This window comes from Melanaphis sacchari, unplaced genomic scaffold (genome assembly GCF_002803265.2).
Source record: "Melanaphis sacchari strain LSU unplaced genomic scaffold, SCAv2.0 Contig11_pilon_pilon, whole genome shotgun sequence".
Lineage (NCBI taxonomy): Eukaryota > Metazoa > Arthropoda > Insecta > Hemiptera > Aphididae > Melanaphis > Melanaphis sacchari.
This window is the reverse complement of record NW_020270469.1, coordinates 14207-33548: the sequence shown is the minus strand read 5'-3', so window position 1 is coordinate 33548 and position 19342 is coordinate 14207. Positions and strand designations below refer to the sequence as shown.

Below are 19342 nucleotides of genomic sequence, written 5' to 3'. Positions count from 1 at the left end.
AGTAATTAAAAAAGGGGGAATGAAATAGATAGTTGCTTTTCTATACACTATGGACTCCCGGGAGTCGATTGTACCTCCCAACCATGTCATTGAGTTAGTCACTATAATGGATGCGTTAAATTAAGTACAACAAACTAGGGTGCTGTCAGTTTGCAACTTCCTTACTCACGCCACTAAAACTTTTTACTGAAAATATTACGCTTACTTTTTGTACGTATTGTAATTATTTTACACAGATTATAAATGTTCGTATTTTAAATTTAAAAAAAAAATCTAACTAAAATCATTTTTTTTTTTTTTTTTTTGATCATCAAATTTCATGCAAATTTGGACTTACAATGTTTATTAAAATATAAAAACGGGCATATGTATTTTTTATGTTCTTAAATAGCTATTATAGCAATTTTAGTAAATAAAATTTTCAAAGTTCTTGACTGAGCGAAAAATTTAATATCGACAATTTATTTTAAAAACAATTAGAAAATCAAATGTTTACTTAATTTAAAAAAAAAAAGCCAAATATTTTGAAAATCATACCATTTGTTGAAAATAATTTAACTGGTTTAGCATTAAAAATCCTGTTTTTCCTTAATTTTCCCCAATTATTTTGAAAAACAATGAGAATTTTCAATTTTAACTTCTCAAAAATACTAACTTCATCACTTTGAACTTTTCTATCAGGAACTATGTTCAAATTTAAAGACTGAGCCTTTTTCTCTGTTATACAATATAATAAATCGTGAATAAAAAAAAATAAAAAAAATACGCATCGTTATATAAAACCAATGCATTTATTGCTCTACTCAGAATCTAAATAAATAATAATATAGTATATTTCTATCAACTTATAATAATTTATTGTAAATTCATTTGAATGTATGTTTATCGTTAGTTTATAATATAATTTAATATAACTTTATACTTGTACAATGATTTTAATGAATAACAATAGTAACTATAATAAATAATAACCGTTCATCAGTAGGTATACATAGGTGTATCCATATAAATTGCATACAATATACAATATAATATGTATTATGGGTATACACTATATACCTATTATTACATAGATTGTTTTTATTTTCCTCGCATATTCGGAGTGCCAATGAAATGAAGACAAGTACTATAACGACTTACCTTATCTAATCTGTGTATACTTTTGGATTAGGAAATAGCCGCATAATATATGTACGTTTATGTTTTGTACTATGGTCTTACCTCTTACCGGTTGCAGCGCTGAATAAAGCTATACTTCTATTGTTTGGGCAAGTCTAAGGATTACTATTTGATATAAATTATATATTATATATTGTACTGATTACTATTATTTAATTTATTTACCTATGTATTTTTAATACCATTAGTGTTTTCACGTACCTGATTAATATTAAAAAACAGTACAATATGTTGCTGTGTGATCACAATTAGGTTTTACTGTGTACGGTTTATCAATATATTTACTATTATACTACAGGCACTCGTAGTTCTTGTTAGTTATTATTGAGGCACGGATGTTGTTGCACCTGTAACTTTTTTCTACTTTTAATTGCTAAGTAAGTTTAAAATGCGTGTACGAACTAAAATCTAAAAGTTTTAAGTGCACTTTTCTCCAGTTTTTAGAATTTTTGGATTTTTATAGCAATTTTATTAAATTTACTCATTTATAAAACAATTTTAACATATTTTTTTAAAGTTTTTTTTACATAATTTTACTTTTTTAATACTTTTTAAACGGTTTTTAAATATTGTTTTAGGGTTTACCTGAAGATTAGGCGGTAAGAGATTTAGTTTATTTTAAGTACGCTCCTAAAAAACCAAGTTTTTCAAGGTATAAAAACTCACAGTCTCCAAAACGAATAAGGTTATTGGATTTTGAAAATTAAAAAAAATTACATACGATTCAATTTTTTAGTGCAATTTTTAATATTTTAAGCATAATTTTTGATATATTTTAGTGCAATACTGCAATCAATTTTATCAGTTTTTTAGTACTACAACATTCGTGGCCTAGTTATTATTAAATAATTTGAATATTTCAATAAGTTTATTTTTATTCAGTATAGGTATGCAATATACATCCACGCGTTAAACCAGCTAATATAGTTTCGGTACCGTTATTAGTCATTATGTCTCAAAATGAGATTAATAAAAATAGCGTTTCCCCAAAAAAAGTATCAATTTTGAAAAATGAAAAAAGAGGAGCATTTGCAGCTATATTATTGTCCGGAGTAATAATCACCGTATTCGTGGTGTATTATTTAATATTAGGCGAGGAGTCACGGAAAAAAAATTCATTACAACTCATCATAGCCGTAAGTAACACCTATGATTGAAATAAATAATTTTTTACACAACCAAAATGTTCTTCTAGATTTTTAGACAAGGTGACCGAAGTCCATTGAAATGGGAAACTTATCCTAATGACCTTTATCCGCCTATGAGCGAAGGGACATGGCCAGATGGCTTAGGACAGTTGACCAATGTAAGAAAAATATATTTTAGTATAATATTGTATAGGTATTAGGTACCTAATCTATTATGTAGATAGGTAAAAACCGAGGAAAGACATGAAAAGTTATCGTATACGGTCAAAATCAAAATTAGTAATTGTCGAAATACTATAATTATTAATTAATAATTGTCGAACTACTATAAACTAAAGTTTTAGCAATTTGCTTACAAATATATATATTGTTAGTATATATTTTCTTAATCGTATACTATCAGTGTTTGTCAACCATTGTGTCATTAAATAAGTCTAAATGTGTCACTAACTGTACTAAATAATACAAAATGTACCAATATTTTTGACTAGGTATACAAAAACTAATAGGTATTTGATATCATTTCTATGATGATTAAAAATAAGTTATCTGTCTGCAGATATCAATATATTTAACATACTTTAAATTATCAATTAAAATTAAATATTACTCATTTACCCATTATTCTAACTTTTTATTGTGTGTCGCAAAGTATGAAATATTTTAATAGTGTGTCGCCTTAATACAAATGTTGAGAAACATTAAAATAAATATTAACATTTCTATAAATTCAAAACTTTCTTTTCTCTTGGCCGACAAAATAAATCATAATATTGAACCTATTATTTTTTCTTAACCATTTATCTTGGACTTTAATGATATGGCATTAGATTCAATGGTTGTTATAATGTATTTTGACATTATTTGTAAGTCTGCATATCAGTTTTAAGAGTTAGAGTTCACAAACCAACAAACAAAAACTGTTAACATTTCCATATTTAACTTCAATAATTACATAATACAAACACACAAGTTTAAATGAAAAATTAAATTAAAATTCGTCTGAATTGATTTTGGTGTCAGAATAATACAAAAATAAAATATTTTTTGCTTATATTATAATACATACCTATATATATATATAAAATAAAAAAAATTTTTAGCACAATATTTTTTAAAATTCAATGTCATACTGAGAAAAAATAACATATAGTACCTATCATTAAGTATAACTATTATTCAAATTCATAAACTAAGAATAGATTATAGAACCATTAAAAAAAGTAAAGGATGATAATTGTAGTATAATAGATACTAAGTTGTTTTTTTTTTTTGTCAAATTATGGTATATATTTTAGATTTTTAATCCTACCAAAAAAAAATTGGAAATTCGCACATATTTATAGAGGTAGAGAAAGTGATACATTGTGAAGTTGAATATATATATAAATAATATTTACTTAATTTTAATTCCAAAAGGCAGGAAAATTAAAGTCATATGAATTTGGAAGACGATTTCGAAAGCGATATACGAAATTTCTCCCAGTCACCTACAACAGTAGTTTAGTTTCAGTACAGAGTACAGAATTTGATCGTACACAAATGACAGCATCAGCATTTTTAGCAGGAGCATTTCCACCCAATGGCAGACAAATTTGGAACAACGATTTACAATGGATACCTATACCAATTTATTCGATACCTCCAAATCAAGACAACGTAAATATATATTTCATATCATAAGAAGCATAGACCTTGAAAGTTATTGGTCTTACGGTAAAATAACAGTGAAATCTATTATAATTTAAAAGTTCAAATAACACACCAATTAGTTGAAAAATAATACTTTTATGTATTATACTATTATATTTTATAAAAATATATTTTTTATAATAACAGTACTTTGTCTTTTAAAACAATTTTTTAATTATCAAAAGGCATTTACCGACAATATAGTAGTTACTTATGTAGATAATTTATCGATATATTTTTCGTATAAAAGATTTTGCTTAATAAAGATATTTTTTTAAGTAAAATATTCATGAAGTAATTAACTAGTATTTTAGATTTTTTTTAAATATTTTAAAAATTAGAACTATAGTAATCATTTGACAATTTTATTAAACATTTTAAAAATTTTAAAAAAATTGTAATTTTTTAAGCTTAAACTTGATAATTTTAATGCAATAAACAATGTAACTTAAACTGTTTTAAACAAAATATAGCATTATAGCATATTGAATATGCATATATGATTAATAACTAATAATATATTTTAAATTTAATTATGACATCGTCTTTAATAATTATTTATGAATATTAATTGTAAAAATGATACAATTATTTGTATTGTACTTACTAGGTATAGATTAAAATTTGTATTATATTGAAATTAAAACAAAACCAATTACCTATCCGTATAACATAGCCAATCCAAATTTTAAAATAGTATAGTAGACAAAGATAAATAACGACTTTATATTTTTATGATATATAGATACTAAGAGTAACAAAACCTTGCCCTGCTTATGATGCAGAATTTGAAAAAGCAAAAAATGAAACTGAAAAACAAATGTTAATTAAATATGAAACTTTTTTCAACTATGTATCTAATCACACAGGTTTGGAAATAAAACATCTATCAGACATTGAAAATATATTTAATTCATTAACTATTCAGGTACTTAATTTACTTTTATAATAATTTTAATTACTTATAACAATATTACATATATTTTGTGTTACCGCCAATATGATATCTCTTTACATTATATAACAATTTATTGTGATTTATTTATAGCAAAGAAATCATCTAACTTTGCCATCATGGGTAAAGGTAAAAAATTACATGGGTCTTATGGAAAACATTGTCTTAGAATGGTTAATTACTTATTCGAAAACGGATTCCATGAAAAAATTAAGGTCCGGAAAACTTATCGGTGAAATAGTTAGAGTAATGAGAGATAAAATGGATGGAAGATTAAATCCCGATAGAAAAGTATTTGCTTACTTTAGTCATGAGCAAACGTTAATTGATTTTTTACATACATTGGGAATGAAAAATCTTTTTAAACCTAGTTATGGAGCTTCAGCTTTTATTGAATTACACAAAATCAAAGAAGAATTCTACGTAAAAGTAATTATATAAGTATTTATTTTTAGATATGAACTTGCAAATAAAAAGTTAAGTATCTAATAAATAACAATAATATATTATTTTTTTATAGATAATGTACACTAAAACCTATGACACTCCAGATATTCTATCTCTAGAAATGGAAAACCAAAGAATTTTTTTACCGACATTAGAAGATTTTATAATATCAACAGAAAATTATGTACCAAAAAACTGGGAAAAAGAATGCCAGCTTAAATAACATTTGACTAATAACAATTTAAATGTATATGTATATATTAATCATTTTTAAACCCTACTTTTAATTATATTTTAATAGTATTTCTGTATATAAGAATAATTAAAAATAATCGTACAATCTTTATTTATTGGAATTGTTGGTATTAGTGGTATTTTTACAATATTATCTTTTTATTTATTACTTAAATATTAAATGGATTACAGAATTAATTTATAAACCACAATAGAATGGTTCTCAAATTATCAATTAACAAATATGATGCTTGAAAATCTGAACATTTTAAGAATATATTTTATATTCAATTAGAGCATTAACTTATGAATGTTTCATAAAAAGTTACTCATGAAAAAATAATATTATATTTTTATTGATAATTAAATTAATCATAGTATTGATTTTATTTTATTTGATTTATTGAAATAAACACCAAAGTTAACTTACGTACAAAAATCGTACATAAAAATTTAACAGAATAATATTAACTGTAAGTCGTCTATAACAATATACAAATAATAACAAGATTACTTTTAAATAATCAGAACATTAGCAAAATACAATTAAAAACTGTAGTAGATTTATTAAGTGATTACCTAAATTATAATATAGTTGAATTTTTATAAATTAAAGGTTAAGGACAGACTATTTCCCCAGCCTCAAAATCCTATCGAGGGGATTATTATGTTCATTATAAGTACGGTAGATTTTGTCGGTTTTGATATAAAAACTATGAAATGTTCGTGAGTAGTATTCAAAAATATTGAATGAAATATTTTCTAACAGAGGGGAAGAATATGTGCATTTTTACAAGTAGATAATAGATTAAGATTTAAGATACTTTGAATATCATTTATATTTAAGTAGTTTTCATTATTAGATTTTTTTTTTTTTAAATCAATGAAACGCAATTATCTTTTTGCACCCTTTCTATTTATTTTTTCAATGTGACCAATGACCAAATGCGAATGGACACCATACAATAGATTTGTATTTCAATAACGTTAATATAACGTAATATAGCTTCCAGAATAATTCTAGAAGAGGCCAGTTAAAAAGGATGTGAATTGGTATGGGCATGGCATATTTACATGACTTAAGATTAATTTCAAGTCATTTTTCTGGACCGGAGTTACAACTAAAGTTTAAACCACTCAATCCTAAAAAAAAATTTCTAAAAGGTAGAACTATATATCGGATAAATAACTTATATCATATCAGGTAACTGTGGGCGGAATATTGATTTGAATAATAAATATCATCTGAGAATACTGAGCTTAAGTAGTAAGTACTTTTTAAATAATTCAGATATTTTGGAGTCATTTACTTATATTATCCACTATCCACTTCCATAATAGATATAAAATTATTATTGTTCTTTAAATGTTTAATATAACTCCAGAAAGTCTTTGAATAATGTGATAGATGAGCTTGAATATTATTTATAAAAGAATTATAACTTAATTTAGATTAAATTTTGCATAATGTTCGTAGTTTAAAAAAACCCAGATAATACTTGTAAGTTGTAATTATTTGTATATTCAAATAGTTTATGAAGACACTTCTTTTCAAAAATCATGTTTCAATTTTTTACTATACCATTTAGGGAAAGTGTTATTACTTATGAATTTAGGAATAAATATTTCTAATGAGTTATAGACAATATCATAAAATTTATCAATTACAAATGAAATATTAAATTTCCATAAAAAGCAAAACGCCAGTCAACGGAACATAAATATTTATTCATATCATTATATCTACTGCAAGAAAAATTAAATTCGTAGTTTTTTTTATTAAGTAGTCATTATAGTTAACACTAGAGTCTAATGTTTATAGTGGGAAATGCGCATCATCAATTTTTAATATTTATTTATTTAGTGCTTACGCCTATATCGTTAGTCTTACTTATATGTTAAAAATACATTCTTAAAATTATTTGTACGGCCCGCGAAAAATTTCAAATTCCTAATATGACCATTCAAAAATATTAATTGGTGACCCCTGTCGTAAAATATAAGCCCACCTATAGAACTTATAATTTAGTCAATCTAATAAATGTTAATATGTTAATGTTATCATTTTGAAGGTACAAAATATAGAAAATGTGCAAGCATGTTACTGCAAAATTCTTTGGTGTTACTATATAACTATATAAATCGTAATGTTATTTACACTTTTTTCAATAAATATAAACCTAATTATTTTACTTTAAAAAAATTTGCAGTTCTTACAAAACTACTTTGTTGAGCTATCGCTGTTATCTAAAGAAGTCTCACTTTAATAGGTTTTAAAGTACCTATAAATTGCGTGTTATATATTCATATCTATGTACCTATATTGAGTGATTCATTTAACACAACATAAATAGAAGTTGGTAAAAAATACTACAGAAAAAATAATAAATGAATAAATAACAAAAAATAAAACCAAAAATATAATAACAAGAATAAAAAAATATTTTTAAAAAAAAATCACTGATAAAAATATTAAAACATGCAATTATATTTATTTATTTATTTTCAATGTTTGTTATGTTTTAGTTTAGTTTTAATAAGCTATAACATGTAGTAGGTATAATAAAGAGTAAGTTATTTTAGTAATTAGTAGCTGCTAAAAGTTCTCTATGAAGAACTTTTCATATTTTCTTTTATTCTGTAATTTTAATTTTATTGTTATTATTCGAGTGAATAAAATTTTTGTCTGTTAACTGCATGTTGTCAGTCATTAATCTGTTTTACAAATTATTATTTTTAGCTTATTGTTAATTTATAGAAATATACATTTTTAAATCGAATAAAGGCCTTGAAAAAATAGGTATTGAAGAACTTATATTGCAAAAAAGTAAAAATTATTTCAATTAGTAATACCACGAAAAGTACGGCATGTCATTGTTCTGGAATACCTACTTTAAGTCTATAAAGGAATAATGCTACAACTGGGTGTGCTGAGATCTGAGACCCCATATTTTTTTTTATTAGACCACAAATGACATAAATTATAAACATATTAATCACCTTTAAGTTCTACGCCCCTCCCCCTCAATTTACAAATAGGTTAGATTATATTAGAACTGCAATTATTTTGAAAATTGATTTTTCTTTAATAATAGAACATGTTTAAAGATATTTTAATATGGTTTTATTACTTCTTCCGGGATTCAATTTATTCATTTAGGTACACTAAATTTCCTAATAATTTTTTGTGTACTTCAGTATTCATAAAAACATTTGCTTTTGTAATCTTAAATATTTTAGGTGTATTTAAAATTTATTTTTTATTATTTTCCGTCGTATTTTAAGTTATAAGGTATTTTTTTCTTTTCTTTTTTGTGATCCATGTGGTTAATTTATAATTATTATTTATACTTAAAGATCAAAATAGAATATTTTATTTGTATTGCATTGTTGTATAAATATTGAATAAGCATTAAATCAATAGTTGCTTCCTTGTAATAAACATTTCGAGTTTAAATAAACAGATTACACATATTCATTATAATAATCCTCGATAATATTTAATGAGAAACTTTTATCTTACTCTAATATTTTATTTATTTTTTTAAGAGTGCATAAAAATTAGAAGTACTTACCTAAATAACAAATGATAATTATTTGATTAATAAACATCGACATTTTCAGTGCTGTTCATTTTCGAAACATACCTACAAAAATTAAAAATTATATGAGTTATCATTTAAACTTTAATTTTTTAAATAACACCTATAAATTCTAAAAATATGATAGGTACCTTAAACCAATGTGGTTGAAAAAAATATAAATCAAAAATTTTTACCTATTTCAAATTTAAATTAAAAAAAAAAATTGTATTGATATAAAATATTTAAATGTTCACAACTTAACTGAGATAACATAATATGTAGTATGTTAAAAGTATCACTCTGTATGCATGATGGATTAATTAATATTAGATTAATAGAGTCTAAAGGTGTGAGTTAAAAACATTTATTTAGGTACAGCAAACAAACATAATATTAACCACACTAACTATATATCTCGTGTCGTGAGTACAATATTGTTTAGCTTATCGGAGATTCTTATTATTTATTTTAAAATACTAACAAAGTAATACTAATATTAAATACAAAATGGTGTATTTTAGTTTAAAGTACATATTTTTATTAATAATTGTTGCAAATGAATGTATTTCTAATTCTATAAATCAAGATAATTTACAGTTAAAATTTGTTTTCATAGTAAGTAACCTACCTTTATACCTAAATATACACATTACACATATATCTACAATCTACATTCTACTTAGGTTTCTATGTTATAAGGTTTATAATTAAGGTTACAGAACTGTACTTAGCATGTTTCTATTACATGCATAAAAAAATTTGGGTAACAATAGTAAGTACTTATTATATTATCTATTGCAGATTTAACTTTTAAGTATACATATATATATATATGCACCCAAATAGATGTAATGCCATTTTTCATATAGGTATTGATTGTATAATGATATGATTTAGGAGGGGTCAATCTAATATTTATTGTTAATATTTATTTATTAACACCCTATCGGCTATCCCCTGCTAAGTAAAAGTACATTTAACGATTTCAAATCATATAAACTAAATAAATTACATAGGTTAATCATAGAATATAAACTATAAATTGTACACTTTAATAGATATAATACAATATAAATAGGTAACGATAATAGGTACCTACCTACTAATAATTATTTCTAATACACCTAACCTAAATTACTTGAGGACTTCAACATGATATGATTTTTAAGACTATTTAACATATTAACAACTATAATTATATCATATAAAACATGTACCTATATGTACCTATTAATTCAAATAACAAATGAGTAATTTTGAGTAATGATCAAAAGGTATGATAATTATGATATTAATCGATAAATATTAAGAAGTCAAAAAATTTATATAGGCACTTATTAAGTACCATAGCCATATCATTAGTTGTAGCATACCTGTACTGCTGTACACTTACACTAGGTATCGTAGATAACCTTTAATAAATGATCTCTAGTGTAAGGATAATTAGTAAATAACAATAATAATAACTAACATCCAAGTGACTAGAGCTAAAGATACGATTGACATGTGCGACAGGCGACGGCACAAGAAACCAAAATCAGAAGTGCAAGAGAGAAGTATCAAAATTAGAATTTGATCAGAGAGAGGAGTGCTAAAATAATTCTTTCATTGAGCGCTGGAATAATTAAAGTCGACCCTGTAAGTGGCAAAGCAATAAGTTAAATTTTTTCTGTCTTCTGTGCTAAGAAACACATTATATAGAGTCTCTATAATAGAGATACAAATTATAAAAGCTTATTGATAATTATTATATCTAGTTAAATAAGTGCTAAATCAATTCTTATCGTCCGTCACTGACAAAGTCAGCAACCGTGGCTTTATTATTATGTATATTATTATAGAACATTCACTGTAAACGGTGTATTTTTAAACCTTTAACGTACCTATACCGTCGGTGTACAAAGGACACAATCGTTTTCATTTGTTATTGTAGCTTAATTTCTACAAACTTTTAATTTTATCTATATCTGCGTGTTAAACAAAGTATAAGTATATTATAAATAGTCGCTTGGATGTCCATTGCCAATCTCAATAAATATTATAAATTTTTTATTTTATTATTCAACGTTATTTAAAATTTTTTTAAATAAAACAATGAATTAATACAAATAAAATACATAAAAAACTTGAGGAGGGAGCTGTTCACTAACAACACCTCATATACTTTAATTATTTTATAGGTATATATTAGAGTTATTAGACTAATATGAATATGATATAGGTACCTAAAACATCATTTATTTCTAAACTCAAATAACTTTATTAGAAATACAGAATACTGGAGTATAAATAGGTACATAATTATACTTACAGAGTAGATATAATATTATATAGGCATTAGGCTTATAGATACATACCTACTCAATGTAACCATTTAGGATAGAAACAAAAATATTCAAATAGATTTGCATTATAATTATAGAGATTAGCGTAATTTTTTTTTTAAAACTAAAGAATACCAACACTACGTTGTGTGACTCGTTTATAGAAAGGGTATTTCTATTTCTTTATTAATTATTATTTATGCTAACAATAGGAACTAATAAGTACCTACTTATAAATATAGGCAACTACAATGAAATAGGTAACATAAATGAATTAAAACTTTTTAATTTATAATTCACTATTGATAATAAATACTACCATAGTGTAAAATTGATTCTATAGGTACTTTATTATAATTGATAAGCCAAACCTAATAAATTGAAAACAATTTATTTTTTGGCTTCTGGAAATAAATAGTTAAAAAAAATTCTACTGTTATAAAAACTGGTGATCACGTGTTATAAAATATTATTTGATAACTTACTAAAATTTTGAAAAAAGAAATCCTCAAAATATAAATAGATACCTAGGGTGGTATTTGATAAATAAAATACCTCTCAAGTATAAAATGTCGTATTTGAATTATAATTTATCTATATAAAGAAAGTATGTACTTATTGTACTTAGTACAAATACTTACTTGCTTAATGCTTTATTTAAAAGGCAATTTTATTGTGCCTATAGGTTAAATTATTCTGAGGTAATAAATACTTAATAGGGACTTAATGAACACATTGTTCTGCAAGGAAAATTGATTTCTAGCTATCTAGCGTACAAAAAAACATTTTATCGTTTAATTTTTTAGTTTTCAAATTTGACATTTAAGTAAAAATTCTTCGGCTTCATCTTCCAAGTTATAATAAGAAATTTCTCCAAATCCTAAATGTTGTTAAGTGATCATGACGTGTAGGAATACATTTTTATTTTGTGATTTCATTAAGTAGGTAGGTAGGCACCTACTTTTTAAACTGCATCGAATAAAAACGTTTAGTTTAGGTATGTTAGTTTTACATTTATACTTTTATTTTATGTCATTGAGACTACGACTGATCACGCAGTCTTAATAAATTCTAGTGGCAAATAAAAATAATTGTGTTTTTTTCCTTGCACAGTTAATGAGACACACAAACCGCGCGCCTTTGTCTCGATACAAAAATCAAACAGACCACATACCCTGGCCTCGAGGTTTGGGCGAGTTGACCGACCAGGGTATATGGAATGCGTACCGCGCAGGTCAAGCTCTGCGTGAACGGTACTTGAACTTTTTACATCCCCTGCAGCGGTATACGCCTTCTGAGATCGACGTGTCCTCTACAAAGGTCGACAGGTGTTACCAGACCGCCGGTTACCTACTTGCCGGTATGTACCCGCCCAACGACGAGCAGACATGGAATAAGGACCTAAAATGGCAGCCCATACCGATCAAGACGAGTTTGTCGAAAGACCATCAGTATGTAAGAAATGAAGATAAAAGTATAATTAAATATTTACGTTATACCTATGTATTATATATCCATAGGTACAAATACCTTTAGACGGGATGATAATATGATACTATAGTGTATACAAATTCATAATGTAGTATAATAGTACACCTATATAGACCCCATTGCCCTAAAAAACAATCTTTTACTTTTCGCCTAAAAACTATACAGCACTTTTTGACCACATACTTTGGTAAGCACTTACTTTAAATTATTCATAAATAAATTACAAATTTAATATTATGGTTTTTTATATTAATTTATAATTTTCTTAACACAATTCCATTTTCTTTTATTCTTAACATATTATTGTAATAAATGACAATACTAATATACAAATACACAATATATTTTTGGAGAGTAATAAAAACCATTTCTTTGTGATACTCTCTGGGTAATACTAATCTAAACCTAAAATTTAATAATTACAAAACGATGTACAAAGAATTTAAATTCAGGGAAAAAATAATTGTTATATCCTAACAACACCTCATAAAATTAATTCATTACTACCTATAGGTTACAATCTAATAATTTAAAAACCTATATTTTAGAATTCGAGGGATATAATAAATGTATAAAGGCATATAAATAGTGATCAATCTAGGATAAAAAGAATCGTTTAAAAATATTCAAATTTTATTTAGATATAAACTAAAATGTCTGCTATTAAAATTAATAAAACGTTTTAGTTTACAGGAGATCCAAGAATATGTCCAAAGTATGCTATGGAATTACATGAAATTTCTGAAAAAGCTATTAAAACTGAAAAGATAAAAGAATTAATCAACTGTATGAAAAACTATACATCAAATCCATTAAACACAATTTATGATGTATTAAAAATAGCAGACGTCATTATGACACAAGTAAGAAGCTAAAATAAATTAACATCAAAAATTATTTATTTTTTTTATTACTAATTATTATACACATTATTATTATTATAACTTACACATCTCATAATGATTATTTAATTTTATATTTATTTCTTTTAGTATACGGCAAACTATCCAATTCCTAATTGGGCATTGGAACGATATACTGATATTGAAGAGTATATATTATTTTGTATGAATATACTAGCCGAAACAGACCAAATGAAACTTTTATTTTCAGGTTATTATTTTTACTTATTATAATATCTTCAGAAGTAAAAACTTAAAATAAAAAATTATTTATTAGGTGAGATGTTAAATGATGTGTTAACACGAATGGAAGCATCAATAAATAAATCACCAGATGCAAAAAAAATATATTTGCATGTCGGTCATGATTCGACTATAGTTCCTTTCCTTAAGACACTAAATGTAAAAAACATAACATATCCACTTTACGGATCTGCTGTTGTAATGGAATTATATGCAACACTTTCAAATGAAACCATTGTAAAGGTAAATAATAAAAGAAAGTATAAGTTAAATAGTAATTAATTATTAAATGTTTATTTAAATTTAAAAAAAATAGCTACTATACAACAGAGACTATGAATGGAAAGAATCAAACATCAAGTTAATTGAATTACCAGGTTGTCCACAGCCATGTCGACTAGAAGATTTGCGTACACTCACACAGCAAATGATACCTCGTAATTTAATTGAAGAATGTAAAAATTAAAAATATTAAACACTGCTTAAGTTTATATCGGAATTGTGTGTGCTTTTTAATTTAACATTAAATATTCAGTCTATCTTAGAGATTGCTTCCAATCTCTCCAATAGTTGAGGATGAGTATGATGCCAAGCTGAGAAGAGAGAATCGTAAACTGGAAATCCTAAGTTATCAATGTGTAAACGTATTAATCCAGTTTCAAGTGGCTTTGCAAGTCCAAGCTTTTTAGCAAAACCATCAGCTTGAAACTCCAATTGTCTACTCAGTGTAGTCATAGCAAATGATATAACAGTGTTATACGGAGAAAACACATACTGAAAAATAATTGCTAGACCAATAATAACTGGATGGGTTGGCTCATAAAATCCAAATGCTCGATATAACATAGAATGGTCATACAACCATCCAAAAACAAATAACATTATGAATAAATTCACCTGAAACAAAAGCACATGATAGTATTAAATAAAAATCTACTTGTATAACAAAAATATAAATTGTTGATGAAAATACCTGAGATATTATAAGATAAAATAATATATGGTTTAGCTTCCAATGACCAAGTTCATGGCCTAAGACTGCCAAAATTTCCTCATCATTCATCCCTTTTCCTTTTTCTTCGATTTTATCAACATCAGTATTTTCTTCTTCTGTTTTGTTGTTCATAATATCTTTGTTATCTTTCAATAATGTATCATATAGCACAATACGTTTGTTATTGAAAAATCCATAAAAATATGCATTGCTATGGGCTGATCGTTTTGAACCTAAAATTGAAAACAGATTCACAATTATAAAATTAATATTTATCATTTTTAATACATACAATTTATATTTATTAACAATATTTACCTAAAACAAATATAGTTAATAGGTAATAAATAATTTTATATCATAATTAAAATAATTTACCTTCTACAATATATATTTTGTAAAGAGGAAATTTAACTTGCTTAGCAAGCTCTTCAATTTTGGTCTTCAAAATACCATCGGGTAATGGTGTATATTTGTCGAATAATGGAGCAATAAATTCTGGATATACTGTCATGATAAATAATGAAGTCACCACAGCAAATACCCACAGCCAGATAAAGAAATAACGTCCACCCCATTTAACAATAGTTATTGCCGCTGCAGTTATTGGTAATGATATTACTTGAACCAATAAAAAATTTTTGATCTTGTCTTTAATGAAGAAATTTAAATTCTAGATAAAAATTAAAAAATAAAAATATTAATAAATAAATATTAAATACAAAATTGATATTAGGTATTTAATTTGATAATTTACTTGTTTATTAAACCCATGTTTTTCCTCAATAATAAAAGTGCTGTATGCTGATATTGGTAAAGACATTAGTGTACCCAAAGTATTCATACATAGAAGAAATACACAACTGGTCATGATTTCACTATCATTATAACGAGTTTCAATCAAACAATATTTGCTAAAATTCCACAATATTGTAAATCCATTTAAACAGATGAAACTCTAAACAATTAAAATAAATCATACATTTTTTAGTTCATTAAAATACTGTAATTATATAATTTTGATAAAATATGGAGTGTAATATTAATTTTAATTTTATTATGTTCAATTATTAATTATATTTATAAAAATCTATAAATCCTAAACTCCACAAATAAAAAGCTGCTTTATTTTCTTTATAATTGTAAGTTATTTAAGTGAATAAGTCAAAAATTAAATGCGTGTAATACATGAACATATTGGTCTAGACATTTATTTTTCTTTTACCTATTTTTTAAAGGTTGATTAAAGCTTGAAAAATTTCTAAAATATGTGTGTGGTTTCTTATTTAAATATTACTAGATATACAAAATTTAACAATAATCTAACATAAAAAACAACTTTGTTTTATTTATTAAAATTAAAATAAAATTAGTATAAAAAGTACTTGTAAATGTTGGAAAATGATAATAATAGTTTGCTCTCTTTTTATATATTATTTAGTTCACATATGATATATTACATTTCATATTCAACATTAAGACACTGTTTTTTCATAAAGTTTTGAATTAAATTATCAATGAATTATATATATCATAAGACTAAAAATGATTATCAATAATCATTAAAATACCTAGAAGTATATTACAGAAATATTGCAAATATTAAGAAGGTAATTTTAAATATATACATGTAAAATATGATTTTATTTTAAATTATGTAACTAATTAAACAGAAAAATAAAAATAACAATAATTTTTCTTGATATCATGACGACAGTATTTTAAATAAGTAATAATAATGGAAGATAGATTAATATTTTTTTTAATTTGTTGGTTAGGTCTATTTTTGTATAAAATAGGTAGGAAGTACATCAAAATATAAATATGATATAAAAAAAAAAAAAAAAAAAATGATTTATTTTTGGTAGACTTAACATAACTTATTTTATAATTTTTTACTTACGGTTGAAATGATCATATTAATCCATTCTTCAGCTATACTAAAACTATTTTTGTCAATACCATAAGATTTTGCTTTATTAAATGTTTCCACATCTAATACATCAGTTAATCTACTGGGAATTTCATTTGTAGTTTTATATACACGTCTCTAAAAATGTTTAACATCAATTAATGAAGAATTAAATAAACATTTGTACTATTCATTTTTTCATTAGATTTTGCATAAAATCAAAATTGTACAAAAAATTAGTATAATAATTATGAATATACATTTATCCTACATAGTCACATAAATAATGGATTTTTACATATAAAATGCAAATATTTTACCTGTCTTAGCGTTAAATACTGTTCCCATAGGAATTCTATCCAAGAAAAAGTTAAAACACCATAAAATACACAAAATTCGGGTATCATGATTAAAAATTGGTCGAAATTTATATCAACTTAAAATGTAATAATATAATACTTATTGACTATTCAACCACATATGAAACAAATTATGTGAAATTAGAGAATTCATAAAGAAATAAATAACATAATATTCACACTTCACACTAAGAATGACAGAATAGTTGGTTGTAAAATTGTAAAATTTTAAGTACGAAATTGAAATACGAAATGGCAAATACCAATATATTATAATTAGTCGAAGTCTATAGATAACAAACACAAACAACAACAAAATACAAGCCGACAAATAAGCAAATCAGTGTGAACCGGAATTCATAAAATTTTATTCGCCAATCTCGACCACACTGTATTTTCCATTTAATAAATAAGCCAACATAAAATTATCTATCTTTCCAGTTTTCTACTACATAATTTTTTCATATAATAATATTATTTTATATTTATATTTTACATCTTAATTTGATCCTTATCCTTAATGCTTAATTTATATAGTTATATTATTATAAGATATAAGTAGATTGTAAAATTGTTAAGTGTTAATCAACTAGACGGTCTTAATAATAATAACTATTTTCAAGGCTCTGTAATTATAAATACCTACTTACTGAGTTGTAATGGGTATTATAATTTGATTAATATAATAATTAATATTTAATATAATTTATACTAAATTGAAAATTAAAAAATTCTTGGAAGTACCTAATATGGAATAACAATTTGACTTAGTTTCGATTATGAGGTATTAGGACTGATAACAAAAAATATATACTGTCATGGTTTGATTAATCAATTGTTGATTAATTAATAATCTAATTAAGCGTAAACGTACTTTAAAATTTGATTATATACAATTATATACACAGGCATACACATGATATGTACTATTTTTTTAAATTCAACATTGGATTATATAAAAATTTGGCAGATATAAAATTAGGTATACTTACGTATATAGGTATCTTATTTAGTAATTACACAGTCACACATACTATGAAATTTATTGAATGACTAATTAATAAGTATAGTGTATCAAGTATTCATGTGTATGCCAGCTAATGTGCTCTGTGGTATTTATGGTTTATTAAAACTGAAATCTGAATGGAACGATGATGCCCAATAGATTCATATAACTAAATTGAATTTTTAGGATTCGTTGAACCATAAATACCTATCTACTATAGCTACTACGGTGCTAGTGAGTGCTACTAGTTACTATTATAAATAATAATAAATTATTATAGAAGTCATTATGTAGTTAAACAGTCATAAACGTTATGTTAGTGCAGCTTATTTTAGTAACCTCGTTAATGTACAATTGCATTTCTGTAGCTTAAAAACCCACTTGAACTTCAGAGAACTGTACTCACAAATTAAGGCTACATAACTACGCCCACGTATACTTACATAATTATAGGTACATGAATTATTATTTATTATTGCTAATTTAGTAAGTTTAAGAAAGGAATCTATATAAAAAATATAGGTACTTATAATAGCATAAATAACATTGAAACTTGAGAGTATTTATGAGACATATTATAGATTATTGGTAGATTGCAGGTATCCTAATATCAGTAATAACTATGGCTATATATACCTAGTTAACGCTTTTGGAGAAAATTAATTGTATGATCTATATACCAATTTTTGTAATAGTAAGAATTTTATTTCTCTATACATTACCTGTACCCCGTCCCCGTGTATAATAATAAATATTTTTTTACATAATTTTCTAAATTTTATATCTCCATTAGGTGTTTAAGCATTAAAAAAATTGTAATAAGTACAATTTGCATTTAAAATTTTGGCCTTTGGGCATATATAAACTGCGCC

At 24.6% G+C, this 19342-nt stretch overlaps 3 protein-coding genes across 9 annotated transcripts; 2 read left to right on the top strand and 1 right to left on the bottom strand.

The window, feature by feature from the left end:
* The first annotated feature begins 1350 nt into the window (after positions 1-1350).
* Positions 1351-5725, top strand: LOC112604417 (lysosomal acid phosphatase-like). 7 transcript variants are annotated; one of them, XM_025353451.1, is made up of 8 exons: positions 1461-1556; positions 1758-1864; positions 2067-2315; positions 2375-2485; positions 3747-3986; positions 4765-4947; positions 5068-5403; positions 5495-5725. In XM_025353451.1, exons 3-8 carry the CDS (start codon positions 2130-2132, stop codon positions 5642-5644), a joined length of 1206 nt encoding a protein of 401 aa, XP_025209236.1. In that variant the 5' UTR covers positions 1461-1556; positions 1758-1864; positions 2067-2129; the 3' UTR covers positions 5645-5725. The 7 variants fall into 7 exon arrangements, with proteins under 7 accessions (XP_025209241.1, XP_025209242.1, XP_025209240.1 ...); XM_025353452.1 differs by having other exon boundaries at positions 2062-2315; XM_025353453.1 differs by having other exon boundaries at positions 1475-1556; positions 1758-1778.
* Positions 5726-9746: 4021 nt separating this feature from the next.
* On the top strand, positions 9747-14698 carry LOC112604419 (lysosomal acid phosphatase-like). The gene is made up of 6 exons (XM_025353459.1): positions 9747-9854; positions 12677-13018; positions 13741-13917; positions 14047-14167; positions 14234-14442; positions 14516-14698. Exons 1-6 carry the CDS (start codon positions 9747-9749, stop codon positions 14663-14665), a joined length of 1107 nt encoding a protein of 368 aa, XP_025209244.1. The 3' UTR covers positions 14666-14698.
* Positions 14699-14710: 12 nt separating this feature from the next.
* Positions 14711-17546, bottom strand: LOC112604416 (CAAX prenyl protease 1 homolog). The gene is made up of 6 exons (XM_025353450.1): positions 17426-17546; positions 17097-17243; positions 15951-16151; positions 15572-15866; positions 15173-15426; positions 14711-15096 (listed from the first exon to the last, which is right to left on the bottom strand). Exons 1-6 carry the CDS (start codon positions 17510-17512, stop codon positions 14731-14733), a joined length of 1350 nt encoding a protein of 449 aa, XP_025209235.1. The 5' UTR covers positions 17513-17546; the 3' UTR covers positions 14711-14730.
* Between the last annotated feature and the right edge of the window lie 1796 nt (positions 17547-19342).